General features: G+C 34.6%; 1 protein-coding gene across 3 annotated transcripts in view; it reads left to right on the forward strand.

Moving 5' to 3' along the window:
• The first annotated feature begins 366 nt into the window (after positions 1 to 366).
• Positions 367 to 19333, forward strand: part of LOC121390456 (ephrin type-B receptor 1-B-like) — a 138048-nt gene continuing 119081 nt past the window's right edge. For all 3 annotated transcript variants that reach the window (XM_041522275.1, XM_041522276.1, XM_041522277.1), the window contains exon 1: positions 367 to 465. In XM_041522275.1, coding sequence (XP_041378209.1) covers positions 369 to 465 — 97 coding nt within the window. In that variant the 5' untranslated portion in view covers positions 367 to 368. The remainder of the gene's footprint in view (positions 466 to 19333) is intronic.

The following is a 19333-nucleotide window of genomic DNA, read 5'->3' on the forward strand; positions in this document are numbered from 1 at the left end:
GTTTTATTATTATTTATTAATAAATCTTAATTATTCCACGAAGTCTAGAATGTATTTTTTTGTCTGGTACAGTAGCTAAAATATTACATAACTTGTTTATCGGCACCATCAACGCATGCATGATATTCCGAGTTTTATCCAATTACAGTTTTAGCTTCTAAGCAAACAGCGCCGATTAAGAATTGTGTACGAATATAACACCTACCACGCTTTGCAGTTACTGTTTGACCAGTACCAACCCAGTCACGCGATTGGCCGCCTCAAGCGAGAGAAATCAAGAGGTATTTGCCTCATAAATATTCATGAGCACCTTTTCCCCAACAGTGGCCAGCGCATGTGCGAGAACCAGTTAGTATCAGAGTGAAAACATGGCCGCACGGAGCAGGGGGAATCTGGTGTGGATCCCGATATTATTGGGAATTAGTGGATTACTTAATACAGCAATACTATCACACGCTCGGGAAGGTGAGTTTCTTATCTAGCTTTCCTGTTGTGTGTATGTAAAAAATATAAAGTGGCGTCTGACGGCCAGGAAAAGCGAATTTCTGTCCGAGCCGATCGTCTGTTTACACCATTTTCCACGGGATTTATCGCTCTAAAAGGGACCACTTGTATTTTCGTTATGGGTTTATCTTCGGTCGGTTTGCGATTGTGTGGAATACACAGTTATTGGCGGAGTATCTCATTTGACGCTGATATGGATGATGATTTTTGTTTATACGTTTTGGAAAAGCAGCACGACTTGTTGGAATTATATTGATGGATTATAATGTGTGCGAGTATTGGTGATGTACCTGCGTGTGGATTTTACCTGTGTTTTTTTTTTTTGCCTTTGATCTTCGCCGATCAAATATCGTGGATTTATTGCCAGGGGTTGCGGCGTGAATTAATATTCATCATACTGAGGATTGCAGATTTGTTTCTTTATCTAATGCATTAGTTTCTACAGCTGTGTGTTTACGTTTTCACGCACTGTACTGTTATGTTGAATGTTTCAATGAATGAGGTTTGTTAAAATCGAGCTTCACGATTTACTACTGTAGCTGGTATCTTCTGTTTTGTTCTATTATTTATATAACAAAATGAAATTCAACATTGATACCCACACGTATTTCTCCCAAAGATGTCATTAATTTTAAAGCTGTATATTTCAAAACTGTTTTAGGTAAGACCCCTCACCCCTATAATCATATATGGTCTAATATTAAATACTTTATATTCTATACATAACATTGTATTCATGTGTTTATGTAGTAAAATATGAAGAATTTATAACAACAAAATTTTAATGGATCTTAAGTAGTCAAAACTTCCACTTAAAAGTTAAATGATTTATTTATCATTTTGTGTCATGGAAAGTATATTGCATAACATTCAGAGCTAGTTCTGTGTGCAGAAAATGTTGCCACATTATCCTTAAAACTTAAGAAATTGAAGAAAGCTATATTTTTTTTAAAGCAAAATATCAATCATTTCATGAAATTATTTCACTATTATTAAATTAAAATATAATTTGACAATTTAAAAAAAAAAAGAATTTGACCAGTGGTAGAACTAGACATATAATATAATATAATATAATATAATATAATATAATATTTACTAGAATTAAGAAAATCTTTTTAAAATATATGATTTATTATTATTGAATAAAGTAATTTTAGAAAATAACACATTTCAATATCCACCAATACATTATTTCCCAGATGACACAATTATAAAAAAAAAATGCACACAAATTGTAAGTCTTTGTATAATTATATTACAGCGTACAAAGCCACAAGGACGTTTTTTTGCAACAGACTTGATTTAACAAGATTCGATTCATCAATCCGACATCAATCTTGTCCATTTTGCACTTTCATTAAGCAGTAACAAGAATTTGTTGAGATGGACACACACACAGTATTCAATCCAATTTGCTTTCCAATTGAAAATAGCTGGGGCAATTTATCAGTTGTTTCTTTTTTAACCATTCGGTTCCATGTGATTGGAAATGAAAATCGCTTCTTCTTTTTTTCAGCTATTGAATTTTTCCCCAGATTAAAAAAAAATGTAATATTAATGTATTTCTTTTAAAGTTTTTTTTAAAATTAACTCATTCAATCTGAAACTAATAAAATAATTTTCATTTTTTATAATCAGTTTTTATTTTATATAATACATGTACGTTTATGATATATCACATATATTATATAATGTGTATACTATATATGTACATGTATTATATAGGGAACATTTTGTTTTCAAAATTTTGATTAGCAGTATTTGCTATCAGTTTAACAATTGATTAGCAGCTAGTAGTTAATATAACAAACTTGTGTAGCGATCTCTAGAACGTATGTAGCAAACTGCGATATGGTACTGAACAAAATATTCCCTGTAGTTTATATAATTTAAATAAAATCGTGGGTAAAATTTGGCAAGTTATATTTAATAATAAATCCCACTTGCCAAATCCCAAGAGCCTTTATTTTGTAATTTTTTTTAAACTAATCAAAAATGGATTTAAATATAGTAAACACTTTAATGCAAACTTATCCAAATAACTTTTATTCCTAGATATATTAATTTTCAACTACCAGTATTTCAATGATAGGGACCACTAAAACGGACATAACAATGTTCAGATATAAATAGTTAGTAAGAGTATTTAGATAAATATTTTTATTAAAAAGTAGCTAATTTAACAAAATTTTCATTAGCCAAGTACAAAATGCTATAGCCACTTTGTATAAAAGAAATTAGCAATTGTCTAATTTGGCCGCTATGGGTGAGCCCTGCACTTCAACTTTTAAACAAGAACACAGAACAATATAAAGTCACGAATTGTTTTTCTTCTTTCTTTAAATTTCTAAATTTATTCCTTCATTGTTATATTATTAGTTTATTTGATAAATTCTTTTTTGTTTATTCATTGTCTTTAGTATATATATATATTTTTTCTTATTCCAATTTCTCTGCACAATAGGCCGTTCATGAAACCCAGCCTGCTATTTCAAACTACAGCCAGCCTGTTGAATAAACACAACTCATTGCTCAGGGCACGGAAGAAAGAAATGGTTTTCATGCGGATTATGCTAATCCGAAATCAAGCACACTGTATGCAAAACCTCCCATTGTTCAGGCTGGCCCTATTGGTATCGTATCCCACAACAAGCAGTACAGAATTCCCAGAGCTTTGATTGGCTCTGCCAGAAAAACATTCTTTCTCTCCCAAAAGAAATGTTTTTGAAAGACAGAATTCTGTGTGCATGTTAGTTTTCTTTAGAAGTTGGGGTAAAAATAAAGCGGAAAAAAGTTACAGCGGGTTTAGTATTCAAACATGTACGCTTAAGCAAAGTTATATAAAGGGCAGATGAAAATTACAGAAATGTTCTCCAGAAGTTTATGTAAATATTAATACATGTATGAGTGTATGAGAAAGATAATGTTCCATTGCAGTGTACATATATATAAATAGCTACGTTTTCACTGTAGTTACCTATTTCAGATTATAAATTATTTAAAAAGTATGAATCTTTTGGTTTTAATCCAGAGAATAATCCCCTCTGCCATTTAAGATCTACCGAATGCTAACCAACTTTTATGTTATATACTTGTTATTCCATACCCAAAGTATCCCTAAATAGTACTTTTTATTATTAAATACAAAATTATTATTTAATGAATTAGGTTATAATGTTGTACAATATACCACATGTACATGTAAGATAAATTAATGTTTGGTTTAGTTTTTGGGTTTTTTCTAGTAATACGGGTCTAACTTCCATTTCTCTGTTTAGTTGTTCCATATAGATACATTTATGATTTGAGCTTCTTGATATAATAGCAGTTTTTTAGACTGTAGTTTCAGAATGACATAATTAAAATTTTTAAATTTATTTCTCAATACCGGTACACTGAATTGTTATAAGTATACATGTAACCACGGACCACCAAATATATATGACCCTTGCAGCCCTTTAATGGAAGTTAAACACTTCATGTATTGCACACCTCTGATGAGTGTCATATGTGTTTTTATTTCATACCAGACATCCACACACTTGTGTTTTGATACCAACAAAACCCTATTGCAAAGTCCATGTGGCAAAGGTTGCCCGCCTTTCTATAACTTAACTTTGAGTGCCCTGGCCAAGAGAACAAGTGTTGCCATGTGTGCAGAATTTTGATAACAGAATAGTTGTACTTTTATGCACACACACATACATTTTGGATATTTATTCCACATGTTCATTCAGTTTATCATCCATTTTTCACAATGGGGGCCCGTTTAAGGCTAGATAAATAATGTGCTGATTGTATGTTTAGATTTTGAACATGAAAATTTCTTATCTACGACAATTTTAAAACAATTTTTTTACATAGTAAACAAACTAAAATGTTCACCTATTGCACGTTTGAGATTGCCTACAGCTATTTTAAACCAGTAACTCTGAAAATAAATAAACACAAATTAAAAAAATATCCCTTCTACCAGTGGCACTGTTTTTTCTTGTTCCAACCAGTGCACCACAACTGGTCAATGGCCGTGGTTTGTGCTTTCCTGTCTGTGGGAAAGTATATACACAAAATCACTTGCTGCATTAAGAAAATGTAGCAGGTTTTCTCTATTGACTACGAGTCAAAATAACCAAACATTTCACATCCATATGATTAATATATCAATGTGCTCTAGTGGTGTCGTCAAACAAAACAAACTTTAACTTTTTACCAGTGGCAGTAATATTTATCCAGTGTGTAAAAAAGGCCACCGGTAATGCCCATTTACTTTACAAGTATCACAGCTTTGACAATTGTAAGTTGGGAGCCCTACCTTCCTTTTTTCGGTCTGTTACAAAAGTAGTGTGTACTATTACAGTGCTCATACTGGAACAAATTTTGGTTTAGCCAATTTTCAGAAATGTAGAGTATTTCCTTGAAAATTATTGAAAATGTGGTTAATTTAAGGAAAATTTTATTAGTCAAAGTCTAAATGTTTAGCCCTTTTGTGTAAAAATTAGCAATTGTCTAATGTGGAAAAGTACAGGGTGAGTCCTGTATTAAATTTATGTAAAAATAAAAATAGTTTGTGCTCATGAATACACACACTAAAATGTCAAAAAAAGTCATTCAGAAATAGTATTCCAAGCGAGTAACTTTAAAAAATTCTTTTTTTAAAGTGACATCTTTAAAAAAAAATCCATTATAGCCCCTATTAGTATTACTCATTGGTTCAGTGTATAGTGTTGAATAGATGATAGATGTGCTGTTATGATAGAGGTGAAATAATTTGTCTGGTATGCTATGATCTAACGTGATAAAAATGGTCGTCTGTCGCCCACTGGTGTGCTGAAGCAGTGTGGCTTTGTACATATATGAAGAGGTTAGCAATATTATCGCTGCACTGGTTTATTGTAATCTTGGTATGTTTAGTTACTGTTTAACCATAAATAAAATTGCTTCATGATATTTTAATCAGTGTTGAGAAAGCAATAATTATATGAAGTCTGTTCTAGAATGATAAGATAGGTTTGGTGAATTTTCATATTAAAAATGTTTAAAAACATTTTTACTGAAAAGGAAGACATATATTTTATATAGTTTTTGTATATATTGCAGGAAAAATTGCTTCTTCACACATATGCCCATCTCCCTTCACATGTCAACTCCCCCCCCCCCCCCCCCCCCCCCACACACACACACCAACCCTACACCTCGGTATATTTACATGAACACGGGTTTGTATATATGGGAAATATTTCAGCACGCTTCCATCAGAAAACTGTTCAAGCATGACTGTCGTGGGCACAGCCTCTGACTTTGCCGTATAGTTCTGTCATGAACATGAACATGAACAGTGCCATGGATCTGTTTGGCGAGTGGCAGAGCTAGCCCTGTCACAGAACTGTTCAAGCATGACTGTCGTGGGCACAGCCTCTGACTTTGCCGTATAGTTCTATCCTAGACAGGAACATGAAAAGTGCCATGGATCTGTTTAATGCTAGAACCAGGATCCATGTTAGTGGGACACACATCATGGCCAACAAGACTTGGCGATTGAATTAGTCCAAATTGTGTAAAAACGCTGTCAGGTTAAATTACCCGTCACTTTATCAGGTTAGGATTCCCCACGGAATTGTTAAAACTTGTTTTTTTCCTCCTTATTTCCTCATTATCTTATTAACAAATTTAATTAGGCTCCTACGTTGGTATTCTGAATTTGGAAATATTTAGATTCTTTTGTCTGGTTTAAAAAAAAAAAAAAAAAAAATGTTTTTGTCTAAAAATCATCTACTTTAAATTAAAACAACTAATTTAAAAGAAGATACATATTTTAAATGTGTCATTCATTGCTGATTATTTATAAATTTAATCAGATATATATATTTATCATATAATATCTTACATTTTCAGTGCAATCAAAGTATGTGATGTTTTTTTAGATCACATACTTTAAGAATTTGATAACTTTGCAAATTAGATGTAAATTAGTCGAGGTCTCAGCACTAGGTTTAATGACATTTAAGCAAACGTACTTGGGTGACACTCCATGATTGACGTATGCATTCATAGTCATCAAATAAAAACATTTCAATGGCAATTTGACACTGAAAGCTGTCCAGCGTTCAGAAAACAAAAAACATTAGGCATAACTTTATTTTAATGTAAGGACATCCAAAATGACGTCATTTCCATTAAAAAATACACCGCGCCACATATTCTTATGTCATTTGAATATCTAGTAATGGCAGACTGGAATTAAAGTTGCATGTACAGTTTACAAAAACACGTTGTATTAAGCTTGAGCTTATATGATAAAGAGATTATTACCCTCATGTATTTCAGTATCGTCAATATCATATATTATGAATAAAAATAATGTATTATGCTCGCCAGAGGCTTGCATAATACAATTTTTATTCATAATATACAATATTATTATTGACGATACTGAAAAACACTGGTAATAACCTCTATATATTAAAAATTATAATCAGTATCATTTATAGTGTGGGTTCAACTTTTAAATTTCTGTTTAAAAAATAAAACAGAATAATGTGGAATATATTATGATCAAAGTAATGCAGATAGTGACTGTTTTAAAAGTATTATGCAACCAGCCCTTTTAAAAAAAAAAATGTTTTGCACAGATTTCGGCCCTGCTTGTAAATGTTTGAAGAACCATCTCTTACGCCATACGTACACACTGGTTGCGTTGTTCTCCATTGCGGCATATCCGTGTCACTAACCCGAGGCATTCTTCGAGGCATTCTTCGATAGACCCACTCGAGATTCGCTGTCTGTATTCACATACTCGAGCTCTCTGACCAGGCATGAGCGGTAGTAATTAGAAATGTCGACACACGACCTCGTAGGCAAATAAAGAGGGATTTATATTTTTTACCTTTCTAGATTTCGATTACAATTGAGGTATTTGCAGGTTTGAAAAAAGGGGGTGGGGTGGAGGAGCAGAGGGGAGATGTTACGGAGAAGACGTAAGTAAATGAAAATGTGGGGTAGGGGGGAGATGGCATGAGCGGTAGTAATTAGAAATATCAACACACGAACGTGTACGCAAATAAAGAGGGATTTATAAATTATATTAGTCTTTTTACCTGCCTCGATTTTGAATACTAACTGAGGTTTGGCAGGTATGAAAACGAGGGACGGGTGTGGGTGAGATGGGGTATTGCAGAGTATATATAGGAAATTGAAGAGCATTTGGCACGAGAAGTAGTAATTAGAAATGTCGACACGTGACCTTGTAGGCAAATAAAGACGGATGTATATTTTTTACTTTCCTAGATTTCGATTACAATTGAGGTATTTGCAGGTTTGAAAATGGAGGTTGGATGTGGGGGAGAGGAGGGATTGCAGAATATATATGTAGGAAATTGTACCTTGTTACGATACATGTTTCTATTTGTGTCCCAGCATCTTATCTCATCCTACAGTGGTCCAAATCAGTTCTCAGTTCCACTAGAATAGTATTGATTTTTGATTTTCTAATCTTGACAGAATCATTGTCAGGCGAATGTATTCTGGAATTCATCAACTTGATACAGCCAGTGCCACAGCTCCAAGGTTGGCAATTTAGCTGCATGATAATAATACAGTCATTAGAATACATTGTTAGGTGTCCTTAGATGTGATACAAGTACAATGCATTTACATGTATACATCACATAGTTTAGGTAATATGCATACACCATTATACTGTATTTAAGAGAAAGTAGTGCAAAGGCAGGACAGAAATGGGAGAGGGTTTGGGAGATGGGGGAAGAGGATTGGTGATCAGTTTGTCACAACAATGAAAAAAATGAAAATGGATGAAGAATAGTGTATGCATACTGTATAAATGAGTGTTGAATGTTGAAATGTCAGCCATGATAAAAAATAAATTTTGGTTTTAATAAGCTTTCAGGGTAATCAGTAAAATTAAAATTATTTACACATGTATTTCAATCATTATAAAGATTATTTTACACATTTCCAGTTTCATTAAAATTATTTACATTATTTTTATCTTACTTCATTCACATGATGTATGCCGTCTAGCAGTACGGAAGTTCAGCTTGAAAATGTTGTAAATCACGTCTCCGGTTGGAAGTAGTAATCGTAAAAAGAAAACTGACCTTGTGCTATGACGACAATAAACAAACAAGAAGTGGTGTTCATTTCATCACCTGTCATAACACCAGGTATATATCAGGCCAATTTATTGGAACTCTGTCCCCTTAGGTTCGGCTCAAGTAGGTGTGAATAACCTCCGATTGCCGTATAAATGTCACAATGCAATAACTGGGTGGAGAAATTAGCTGGGTCTGTGGTTAAAGGTTGCTCCGAGTTCCCCTCATCAGCTGACTTACAGTCGCACTTACCCACAACCATGATCTGTTCCAATTTCCTCGTGGAGTTTCGATGGCCTGTAATCATGATGGTAATTATGATGGTATTACCGTTTTATTGGCTGTGGTTTGGCATCTCGAGTGGGAGTCTTTAATTCAGTCTTTACTGAGGTTATCGGCTAATGATTTGCTGTTGGAGGGAGAGAGAGAGACAGACAGACAGACAGACAGACAGAGAGAGGAGGGGAGAGAGAAGGAGAGGAGCTCTGTTGGTGGAGTGCTGAATTCTCACATTGAGGGTCTCTGGTTCGAATTGCTTTAGTGGAGGTTAATATTTTTCTGTTACAGTTACACAGTAATATATTTTTTTCCAGCTAGACACAAATGGCACCTTAAAACTCAAAAACAGTCCAAAAAAAAAGGTTCATGATTTTTTTTTAATTGGTTGGGGATATGGCAGCTGCCCCCACTAGTTATGTTCTGTACATTTAATTTTAATTTATATCAGTAATATGAGTGTTACTTAAATTACATGAATTGAACATTGTAAATTTTATATTTTATAAAATGTACAGTCTGCATCAACGTCATATATGGAAAATAGTCTGTGTCTGTGGGTTGGTGCATAGAAAATAATTGAAAAATGTAGTGGGTTTCCTCTCAAAGACTATACATGTCCAGTAGCCGATGATCAATAAGTCAATGTGCTCTAGTGGTGTCATTAAACAAAACAAACTACATAAAATATCGTGTCTGTGGGATGGTGAAACTTATTAAATGTTTGACATCCAATACACTGATAAATTTAATCAGTGTGCTCTAGTGGTGTCATTAAACAAAACTTTCCTTTCTTTGTACATAAAATGAAGTTGTAGAAACTTCACTTCCATTAAGCTGTTTGAAACTGAGCCGAGACAGGGCAATGTGGGTATTAAACACGACACTTACTGTTGCCAGGACGACAGATTGTTAGCAGTGTGTTTTTTATTGCTGCTAAATGCACCATCACCATACTTAAACTGTGCATAAAGGCATGACAACAGAGATTAAAGTTCAGAGAATTTGAAATATACTGGTGGAACTGGAAGGAAATATAAGAAGACAACACATGATATATACAAGACCAGATTTAGTTCTCTAAATACATAGATGTAATGTAGTCTTAACTGAATGTTAGGACTGTGGCATCGAGTGTCGGTAACGCAGACCTAATACTGTGGATCAGCATTCTGGTAACAGTTAACATTTGCTGTTACAAAGTTAAAGTTAGTTTGTTTATTTTTTTTTTCCTCATTAGGAACTTTTAAAAATACTTTGATGTTTAAACAATTATACTAGATAAAGGTGGAAAATTGCAAATTGGTGCATCAAATGACAGTCCGATAAAAAAAAATACAATTCTGGAAAAATGCTACACACAATTTGTGGTTTGATATGCAAAACTCAATTTGCATAGCAAAAATTGCTATACAATTTTTATAACTTATTTCGTGCCCTATATTGTGTAGTGTAGCGAGGAAACCCGCTGTCACCACTTCATGAGCTACTCTTTTCGATTAGCAGCAAGGGATCTTTTATATGCACCATCCCATAGACAACCTTTGTTGTACCAGTCGTGCACTGGCTGGAACGAGAAATCTAAATATCTGGGGATTCCTTCTCATAATCTTAATCTTCTGAATAAAAAATGTGGGATTTGCTGAAGCTTGGAATCCTGCTGAATTCAGTCTGATCTGACAGGATCCTGCAGTGCTGTTTCTGAATCCTGCTGAATTCAGTCTGATCTCACAGGATCCAACAGTGCTGTTTCTGAATAGTGCTGAATTCACAGTCCAGTCTTACAATGCTGCTGTTTCTGAATCCTGCTGAATTTGCAGTCCAGTCTTACAGTGGTGCTGTTTCTGAATAGTGCTGAATTCGCAGTCCAGTCTGACAGTGGTGCTGTTTTTGAATAGTGCTGAATTCGCAGTCCAGTCTGACAGTGGTGCTGTTTTTGAATAGTGCTGAATTCGCAGTCCGATCTTACAGTGGTGCTGTTTCTGAATTCTGCTGAATTCGCAGTCTGGTCTTACAGTGGTGCTGTTTCTGAATCCTGCTGAATTCGCAGTCCGGTCTTACAGTGGTGCTGTTTCTGAATAAGTGCTGAATTCGCAGTCCGGTCTTACAGTGGTGCTGTTTCTGAATCCTGCTGAATTTGCAGTCCGGTCTTACAGTGGTGCTGTTTCTGAATAGTGCTGAATTCGCAGTCCGGTCTTACAGTGGTGCTGTTTCTGAATCTTATCTAATTCCATCAAATTTGTTTTCAGCCGCTATAATCTGAGCTTTCTCAGGGGAGAGATAATAAATGCAAATCACAATCACCAGGGGGAGCTGGCATCGGTATTTCATCAAGAGAAAAACAACCCATCACCCATTGCTTAGGCCAGGTTCAGAAACAGTCACTAGGGAGGGGCAAGAGCTCAAGTTTGGGGGGGGGGGGTTGTTGTTTTTTATGTGTGATAAGTATAATTAATCCACACATGACATACATTTTATAATAACTGGTGACTTGTTTATTATCCTCCAGGTACACAGTCTTCCATATCCCATTTGTTTCACCAGTAAATGTATTAATTACTATTAGAGAAAATAATGCTGTTGGTATTTATTTGGGCATTGCTTTTTTCTTTTTAAAAATTAGACATTATGCAATTTTCGAAGTTTGATAGATAATTTGGTGAACTGTTTCACTCACCCAGAGCTAGCCATATTCAGCCCTACCAACATAATACACATGTTATTATTCAGAACTAGGCTTCTTCTGTGTTGGTATTTATATAACTTAAGACCCTTCAATGAAAGTTACTTATAAGTTAGTTGTAATTTCTATGGTGATATGATTCACTGAAAGTTGCATAACAATTTTTTTTTTTAATCTGCCCTCCTACTAGCACGATAAAATTACATCTATCACATCCTTTGTAGATTTATGAATCCCATCACTGAACTTACTTAATAAAAAAAAGTGTTGAAAAAAAAGAAGAAGAAAGAAATATACTCTACAGTGTTAAACCTTTGGCGAGCCATATTATTTTTTTTTGTCATAAACTATTAGTCTCTATAAGATCTGTGACAGCGGATTGCGTTACGACAACGGGTATCAAAGGGTATCAGATTTGTCACAACATCCCAGTGATTATATGACAGTCTCTCGGCTCAACTAAGATGGCTTTTTGATAGTGCGATAAGCAGATTGTTACATCAGCTTAATACCACACAAGATTCCTCTTTTCAGATGGTAATTGGAAATTGTATCTCCCGGTGTTGCATTCTCCGTTTACCTGCATAAATCATTGTGGTATAAAACGAAGGATATAGGTGAGAGAGAGAGAAGATACATTTAGATACCTGTATACAGGGAAGATTATCTCGCTGAATTCATTTTGTAATTGGTTGTCAGATGATGTTTACATCAACTTGTTGTTGGAGCATCTGGGCTTTGCATGGAATGAATGGTTAATGACACCCCAGCACCAAAAAAATTAATGTCGACTGTTGGATATTAAATATTTAGGCAAAGGGGATGGGATATATTACATTAATTTGATATTCAGTGAGAGAGGGTCAGTGCATCATATTCAGTTTTGACACATGTGGGTTCAAGTTCATTTTTCTGGGCACACACATCATCGTAAGACATTTCTTTTTTTCTTTCTTTTTTCAAAATACAAGCCAAATTTTTTCCATCTCACAACATGTATGTGTCCACTCGAGACCCGAAATTGATGGAAAACAAGAGGCAATTGTCACTCAAAATACAGAATATATGTTTTCGCATTTATAAGGCAGTCCATAAGCAGCTTAACTTGCATTCTTATCATATTCAGCTGTATTATTTAAAGTTTTTGTTCTTGAGCACATGTAAGCAAAACATATATGCAACAAAATCTGACATACGTTCTTCATTATACATCTAGAGAATTGATATCAATACCTGTGGTCTAGAACTGCTCCTCAATTTCGAGGTTTTACTTCTAATTTAAAATTTGTGAAGCAAAGATGGCTTCCTGCCCCATAAAATTAATTTGGAGCCCCCCCCCCCCACTCTCTGTCTGTCTTTCTCTCTTTCTCTCTCTCTTTCTCTCTCTCTCTCTCTCTCTCTCTCTCTGTCTGTGTCTGTGTCTGTCTGTCTGTCTGTCTGTCTGTCTGTCTGTCTGTCTACCTGCCTGCTGTGTCTGTCTGTCTCTCTGTCTCTGTCTCTGTCTCTCTCTCTCTCTCTCTCTCTCTCTCTCTCTCTCTCTCTCTCTCTCTCTCTCTCTCTCTCTCTCTCTCTCTCTCTCTCTCTCTCTCTCTCTCTCTCTCTCTCTTTCACACACACACACACACACACACACACACACACACACACACACACACACACATAATATAATGAACTAGGTTATAAATTGGAATTGTCCTTTGGAACACACACAAAATTATGGGTCTGGAAATAGCCATAGGTATTGTCTAACGAAGCATTTGCAATAGATTTAGCTCACAAAGGCGTTGTAAAGTTGATCAACTCCCATGAATATGACAGGCTTCATCGGCGACAGACGGCGTACGATTCACACACACACATACACACACACACACACATACACAGGCCAAAGAACCCGCTCGCGACAGATATCATTTACTTTCGGTTAGTTTACCACGATAATTGACGAATTAGTCCATCCAGACCGCACGGCTAGGAAATTCTCCGTGGAATAGGATTTAGTCCTGATTAAGGAGTTCTGAATGGAGAATGTGGCCGTGAGAAGGTTTTTAATGACTAGCTGGGAAAAAATAAAAATAAATGGGAATTGTGAGATTTGGTAATTAATGTTACATTGTTTAGTCATAATTAACTAATTAATGTTGAGTATTGAAGATGTCAGTAATTGATAAATGTTGATGGATTTTAATAACTATAGGTTTAAAAAATTTGGGAATTGGGATACCTGTATATGTAAAGTTACCTGTAGATAATTTAAAATCAGTAATTAATTAATATTGATCATTAAAGATGTCAGTACAGTAAATGATAAATTTATGTTGATAAATTATGAAGTTTTGAATAATTATTAAAAGACATTGCCAATTTAATAATGTATAGTTTTAAATAAGGAATCGGATGATGTGGTGAAAGCTACAGTACTGAATGACAGTCAACAAAATAGTAATCAGCAATTAACTGATTATTGAATGATAGTTGACAAAATAGAAATCAATAATCAACTGATGCTGATTGCCAAGGGGGCAAGTCAAAGACAGAGATTTAAATTTCATGAGACACTGAGTTTTGACGTGTTGTTAATTCCTAATGGAGGGAGTTAATCAAAAAGGTTACTGAGGTCACATCTAAGCATCATTTGTTGGACGAACTGTCAGTCATGTGTAGTCATGTAGTTTACTCATAACTATATCTTTACCCGACGCCATATAACCGTAAATAAAATGTGTTAAATAAACCATTTCTTTCTTTCTATATCTTTAAATTTATTTAGCCGTAGGGCTGAGCGAGGGGTCTATATGAGGGGTCTATGACTCCCTATGAAAAGGCCTTAACCTTGTAGGTTAACTTTGTAATAAAATAAAGTTAAAACCAGAAGAAAAAAAAAATCCTTTGTCAAGTTGTTGTCAAAAGCAGATTACATTACATATGTTTTCATTTCCAATAAAGAAATTGAAAATCCTGCATTAAAATAGCTTTTTGGCTAAAAGGAAAAAATAAACAGTTAAATATCTTGAATAGTGATGTAGTTTTAGTTTTTTAACGACACCAGCACATTGATTTATTAATCATCGGCTATTGGATGTCAAACATATGGTAATTTCGACATGCAGTCTTAGAGAGAAAACCCACTATATTTTAGTAGTTCATATAATTTTCTATTGAATAGTGACATAATCTATTAGATTCTGATTTGTGTATATTGTGTACACACTGATAACATTAAAAATATGACCGAAAAGAAAGCCTAAGTCAATATTAATGTCATATCAGATAATCCCCCACCCCCCAACCTAACCACCATTCTCATTCTCTTTTCAGTCAGCCATCTTGTTTATCATATGTTTAGAAAAAACAGTCACTGATTATGTAGTTTTCATTACCTGCCAAGTTTCTCCTGTTTAGATGCCATCTTCAGCCCTTCTAGAATTTTATAAAAATCCACTAGCCATGGGATCAGTGATTTAAAAAATTTACTAGCCATGATTAAACATTCACTTGCCCAACTTTAAATAAATAAAATGTTATTAATAGTAATAATCAGATATGTCACCTAAAGAGGAAGATAGAGCTTAAAACCCCTTAGATTGGGGTGGAAAGAGAGGGCAGGATATTCATATTTACAAAACAAGACTTAAATGCAGCATTTGACAAGGGTTTTTTTCACTAGCTGTTGGGCTAGTTATAGTAGTTATTTACTAGCCCAACACTGAATATCACTAGCCGTGGGAGTGGGGCTACCATAATCTAGAAGCCCTGCATCTTGTTTGTAATGTTTAGTGTAGAAAATCACAAGTATAGCTGGGGAAAAAAGCTGTCAATATTAATATGATATCAGATAATACCCCCTTATCCCCATTCTTTTTTCACTTTCAGTCAGCCATCTTGTTTATCATATATGTTTATGTTGGAACATCTTGTTCAAAATGTTTACTTTACAGAATCACAAGTACACAAGTATAGCTGAAAACAAAAATTAAGTCGGTATTTGTCCCCCTCCCCCCATCACACATTACCCCCCCCCCCCCACACACACACACACACACACACACACATTCTCTTTCACTTTTCAGTCAGCCATCTTGTTTATCATATGTTTTCGAAAAATCACTCGCTAAAAGTGCAGAGTTTTCATTACCTGCCAAGTTCTTCCTGTTTAGATGCCAGGAAGTTGGATACACTTCGATTGATTCTCTCCGCTTAAAGTGGGCCGTTTGTTTCGAGGGCCGTGGCAATCAATATTCATATACCTGCGACACTTGGAGTCTTGTGTTGGCCTCAGTGGCAGGCTGCATGGTTTCATTCCAGTACGGGGATAAGTGATATGTCGTGTGCAAATCAACTGTCCAGACACTGAGTGCTTTCAGAAATCGGCCACATCAACATGGGTGACAATTTAGGCTAATTAATGTAAGCACAGGTTAAAGCTGCGGTCCCTAGATTTTAACAAGTTTAAAATATTTCTGCTGTTAATGGCTCATCTTGGTTTTTGACCATTAACTTATACATTATAATTATTTATAACTTTTAAAAATTGAATTTTCATTTTGGGCTAATGCAACATGTTTCTGGTTATTCTAGTTCTGTGGTATGTGCTATCCTGTCTGTATGATAGTGCATGTAAAAGATCCCTTGCTACTAATGGAAAAATGTAGCGATTTCCTCTCTAAGATTATATCTAAAAAATTACAAAATGTTTGTTTGTTCATCCATTCATCCATCCATCTATCTATTCATCCATCCATGCATATATATCTATTCATTCGACTAATGCAATTTGGATTATACAAAAATTAGCTAGAATGCAAAGGATTTACATAAATATCCCAAAAAGGTAAACTGGTAGTGGTACAGTTTATTAAGTAATACATTTTACAAAATGAGATCACATTATAACATTTTGTATTCAGCGATTATACACTTAATGATTACATTATAATACTTTTTATTACATACCTGTTCAATCTTACTATAGTGATAAAGGCCTTTTGAAACCGTGTAATAAATCTATTCTGTATTGCACATATGTGCAATCTGGACCGGAACTTTTAAATGGGGAATTCCATTTTGTTTTTATAGCAGTTAGTGCCTTTTATTTACTTATATGATTTACAAATGACATCATAACTTATTTGAAACATTACACAAGGCTGCCACAGAATATGATTCTTAATGTTAAATGAATTCATAAAAGGAGTTTTGATCATAGATTTAACAAAGTGTTGTTATGACGTTAAATTAAAAACCATTTTTGTAAAACATAAAAGAAGGTATGTAATAAATACAGAACTTCACATATGTTGTTTTCGCTTCCTATTTATTGCAATCGTTTATTTTTCGAAAGAACATACCACTCAACTGCTTTGTGGTCTCGTGGTATATATATTCTTGTGCAAAATAAACTCGTGCAATAAATAGGAAGCGAAAACAACGTATGTGAAGTTCTGTATATGTATTCAGTGATTGTACATAATGATCACATTATAATACACTTTGTATACAGTGTATCCATAATGTTTAGGCAAGTTATTTTTAAAATACCAGTATGCTGTAAAATAAAATACACCATAATTAAACTCATGTAGATATAACTTCTAACGAGTTGTTGAGATATTGGTACCAGAAACATTATTACTGAGAACAAAGGAAATGCTATGATTTCTCTGTTACATCACCATTATTACATATTAATTATTATGGCCTTTGAACCACAGGTGTTGGTGTGTTAATGCTTTTGATTGGTTGATGGTCAGTCAGCCTTTGGTGCTTCGATGCTTCTGATTGGTCAGTATTAGTCTATTATTGCATCGGATTGGCTGATGAGCTGTATCAGAGATATCATTATTGTTAACTCGTATGAGAATATAAATTACAGCTTAAAGGTTTTATGTTGTTAGTAATGTAACATTAATTAGCATCACCAGATGGTACATGTATTAATAGGCTGTATTCTACTGAACGTATTCTAGTTGAGCATGGGAGTTAGCAGAGTTGGTAAAGCCCTTGCCTGAGGTGTTTGAGGTCATAGGATCGAATCCTGTCGGTGGACCTGTATGTATTATCTGTGTTTTTCCACGTCCCAACCAGTGCCATATGACATATATCAAAGGCTAATGGTATGCACTGTCCTGCTTGTGGAAAAGTGAAATAAAAAAAATCCTTTTCTGCTTATGAAAAAAATGTACCGTAGTGGGTTTCTAATGAAGACTTGAAGTTATGAATTGTGCCAATTATTAATAAATCAATCTGCTCTAGTGGTGGTGTTAACAAAATAAACATTAACATAATTCTAGTTAATTTATTCATATACCATTGAACATTATCAAACCTTTGTGAAGCAGCCACCTGACTAGTAGTATCACTCAATGTCTTATTATGACTAGTGGCTTCTTAATACAGGTCAATTAATATCATATCCAATTTGTAGGAACAATAATGTTAATTTTAAACATACTGATTTAAATATTTGTTTCTACTGAAATCTTAAAATCAGTGATCATCTCAAAGTCACTGATCAATGTAAAAATGGTTTATTTACTTGACTGGTCAGCAGCCAGAGTCATGGTCACTAGTGGTCAGTATTGACCAGTGGTGTTGACAGACCGCTGGCTGAATTTTGGCACACATGGCCCCATTGTTGTCAGTGTGTGTGTGTAACTCTACTGTCCACACACAACCAAGGCTTCCATGCTGACGGAGGTGTCACAAAATGTAGAGTATGCTAAAAACTATTCCAGGCTTTGTTTAAATTTAGCAAAAATATTTGTTTCTTGAAAAGCTTGGTGTGTGTGTGTGCAGTGATTGAGGTAAAGAGTGGATGGAATATAGGGCAGGTGCTTCAGCTATTTTCTAAAGAAAAAAATGTCATGAAAAGAAAAGATTGGGGAGAGTTGATATGTTTGAAAATATTGAGGGCAGGGCAGGAAAGGAAAAGACTGTAAAGTTTGTTTTATTTAACGATGCCACTAGAGCACATTGATTTTTTATCTTATCATTGGCTATTGGACGTCAAACGTGGTCATTCTGACACTGTGTTTTTTTAGAGGAAACCCACTGTCGCCACATAGGCTACTCTTTTACAGCGCAGAAATTGAAAATATCTCAATATTAGTCTGCTGTGCCAATTAATACCAACCATAATTTACTAGTCTTGTCATAATTTGTATTAAGTTAGTCTATCAACCAGTGTTTTGTTTTATTTTGTTTTACTTTATTAAAATTATTTATTTATAATCAATGTGCTCCAGTGGTGTTAAACAAAACAAACTTTAATATTTATTTATTTATTTATTTTCCACAATGATGCATGCCATAACCTACGACAGTTTTACGATATCGTAGCCCTAACATAGCTTGAAAAATCTTGGCCATGCATGGTTACCAAAATATTGAAATATTGTCCCCTGCACTTCTTGCAACACCAGGAGAGAGAATGTCGCCAGGTATAATAACAGCAGTATAATACGATATACCCCAGCCACACAGTACTGGAATACCCTGCTAGTACAGTCATGCAGCATTGTTAAGCTGTCTCAATCACTTGTGAGAATAAAGACGGTTTTCATCAACTGCAAATATTAACAACGGCGACAATAAAGAAGCCCAGCCGCTTATTAGAAATCAAGAGTGGTAGACATCTTGTGTTTGGTGTTGCCATGGTTGCAAGGCTCCATGCCATGTCTTGTAGAGTTGGAGGGGCATTCAAGTTCGGTGATTAACTGCGGAAATATTTGACGTTCGTTTGACATTAATTAACAGGTGC

The sequence above is a fragment of the Gigantopelta aegis genome, chromosome 15, assembly GCF_016097555.1.
Source record: "Gigantopelta aegis isolate Gae_Host chromosome 15, Gae_host_genome, whole genome shotgun sequence".
NCBI lineage: Eukaryota > Metazoa > Mollusca > Gastropoda > Neomphalida > Peltospiridae > Gigantopelta > Gigantopelta aegis.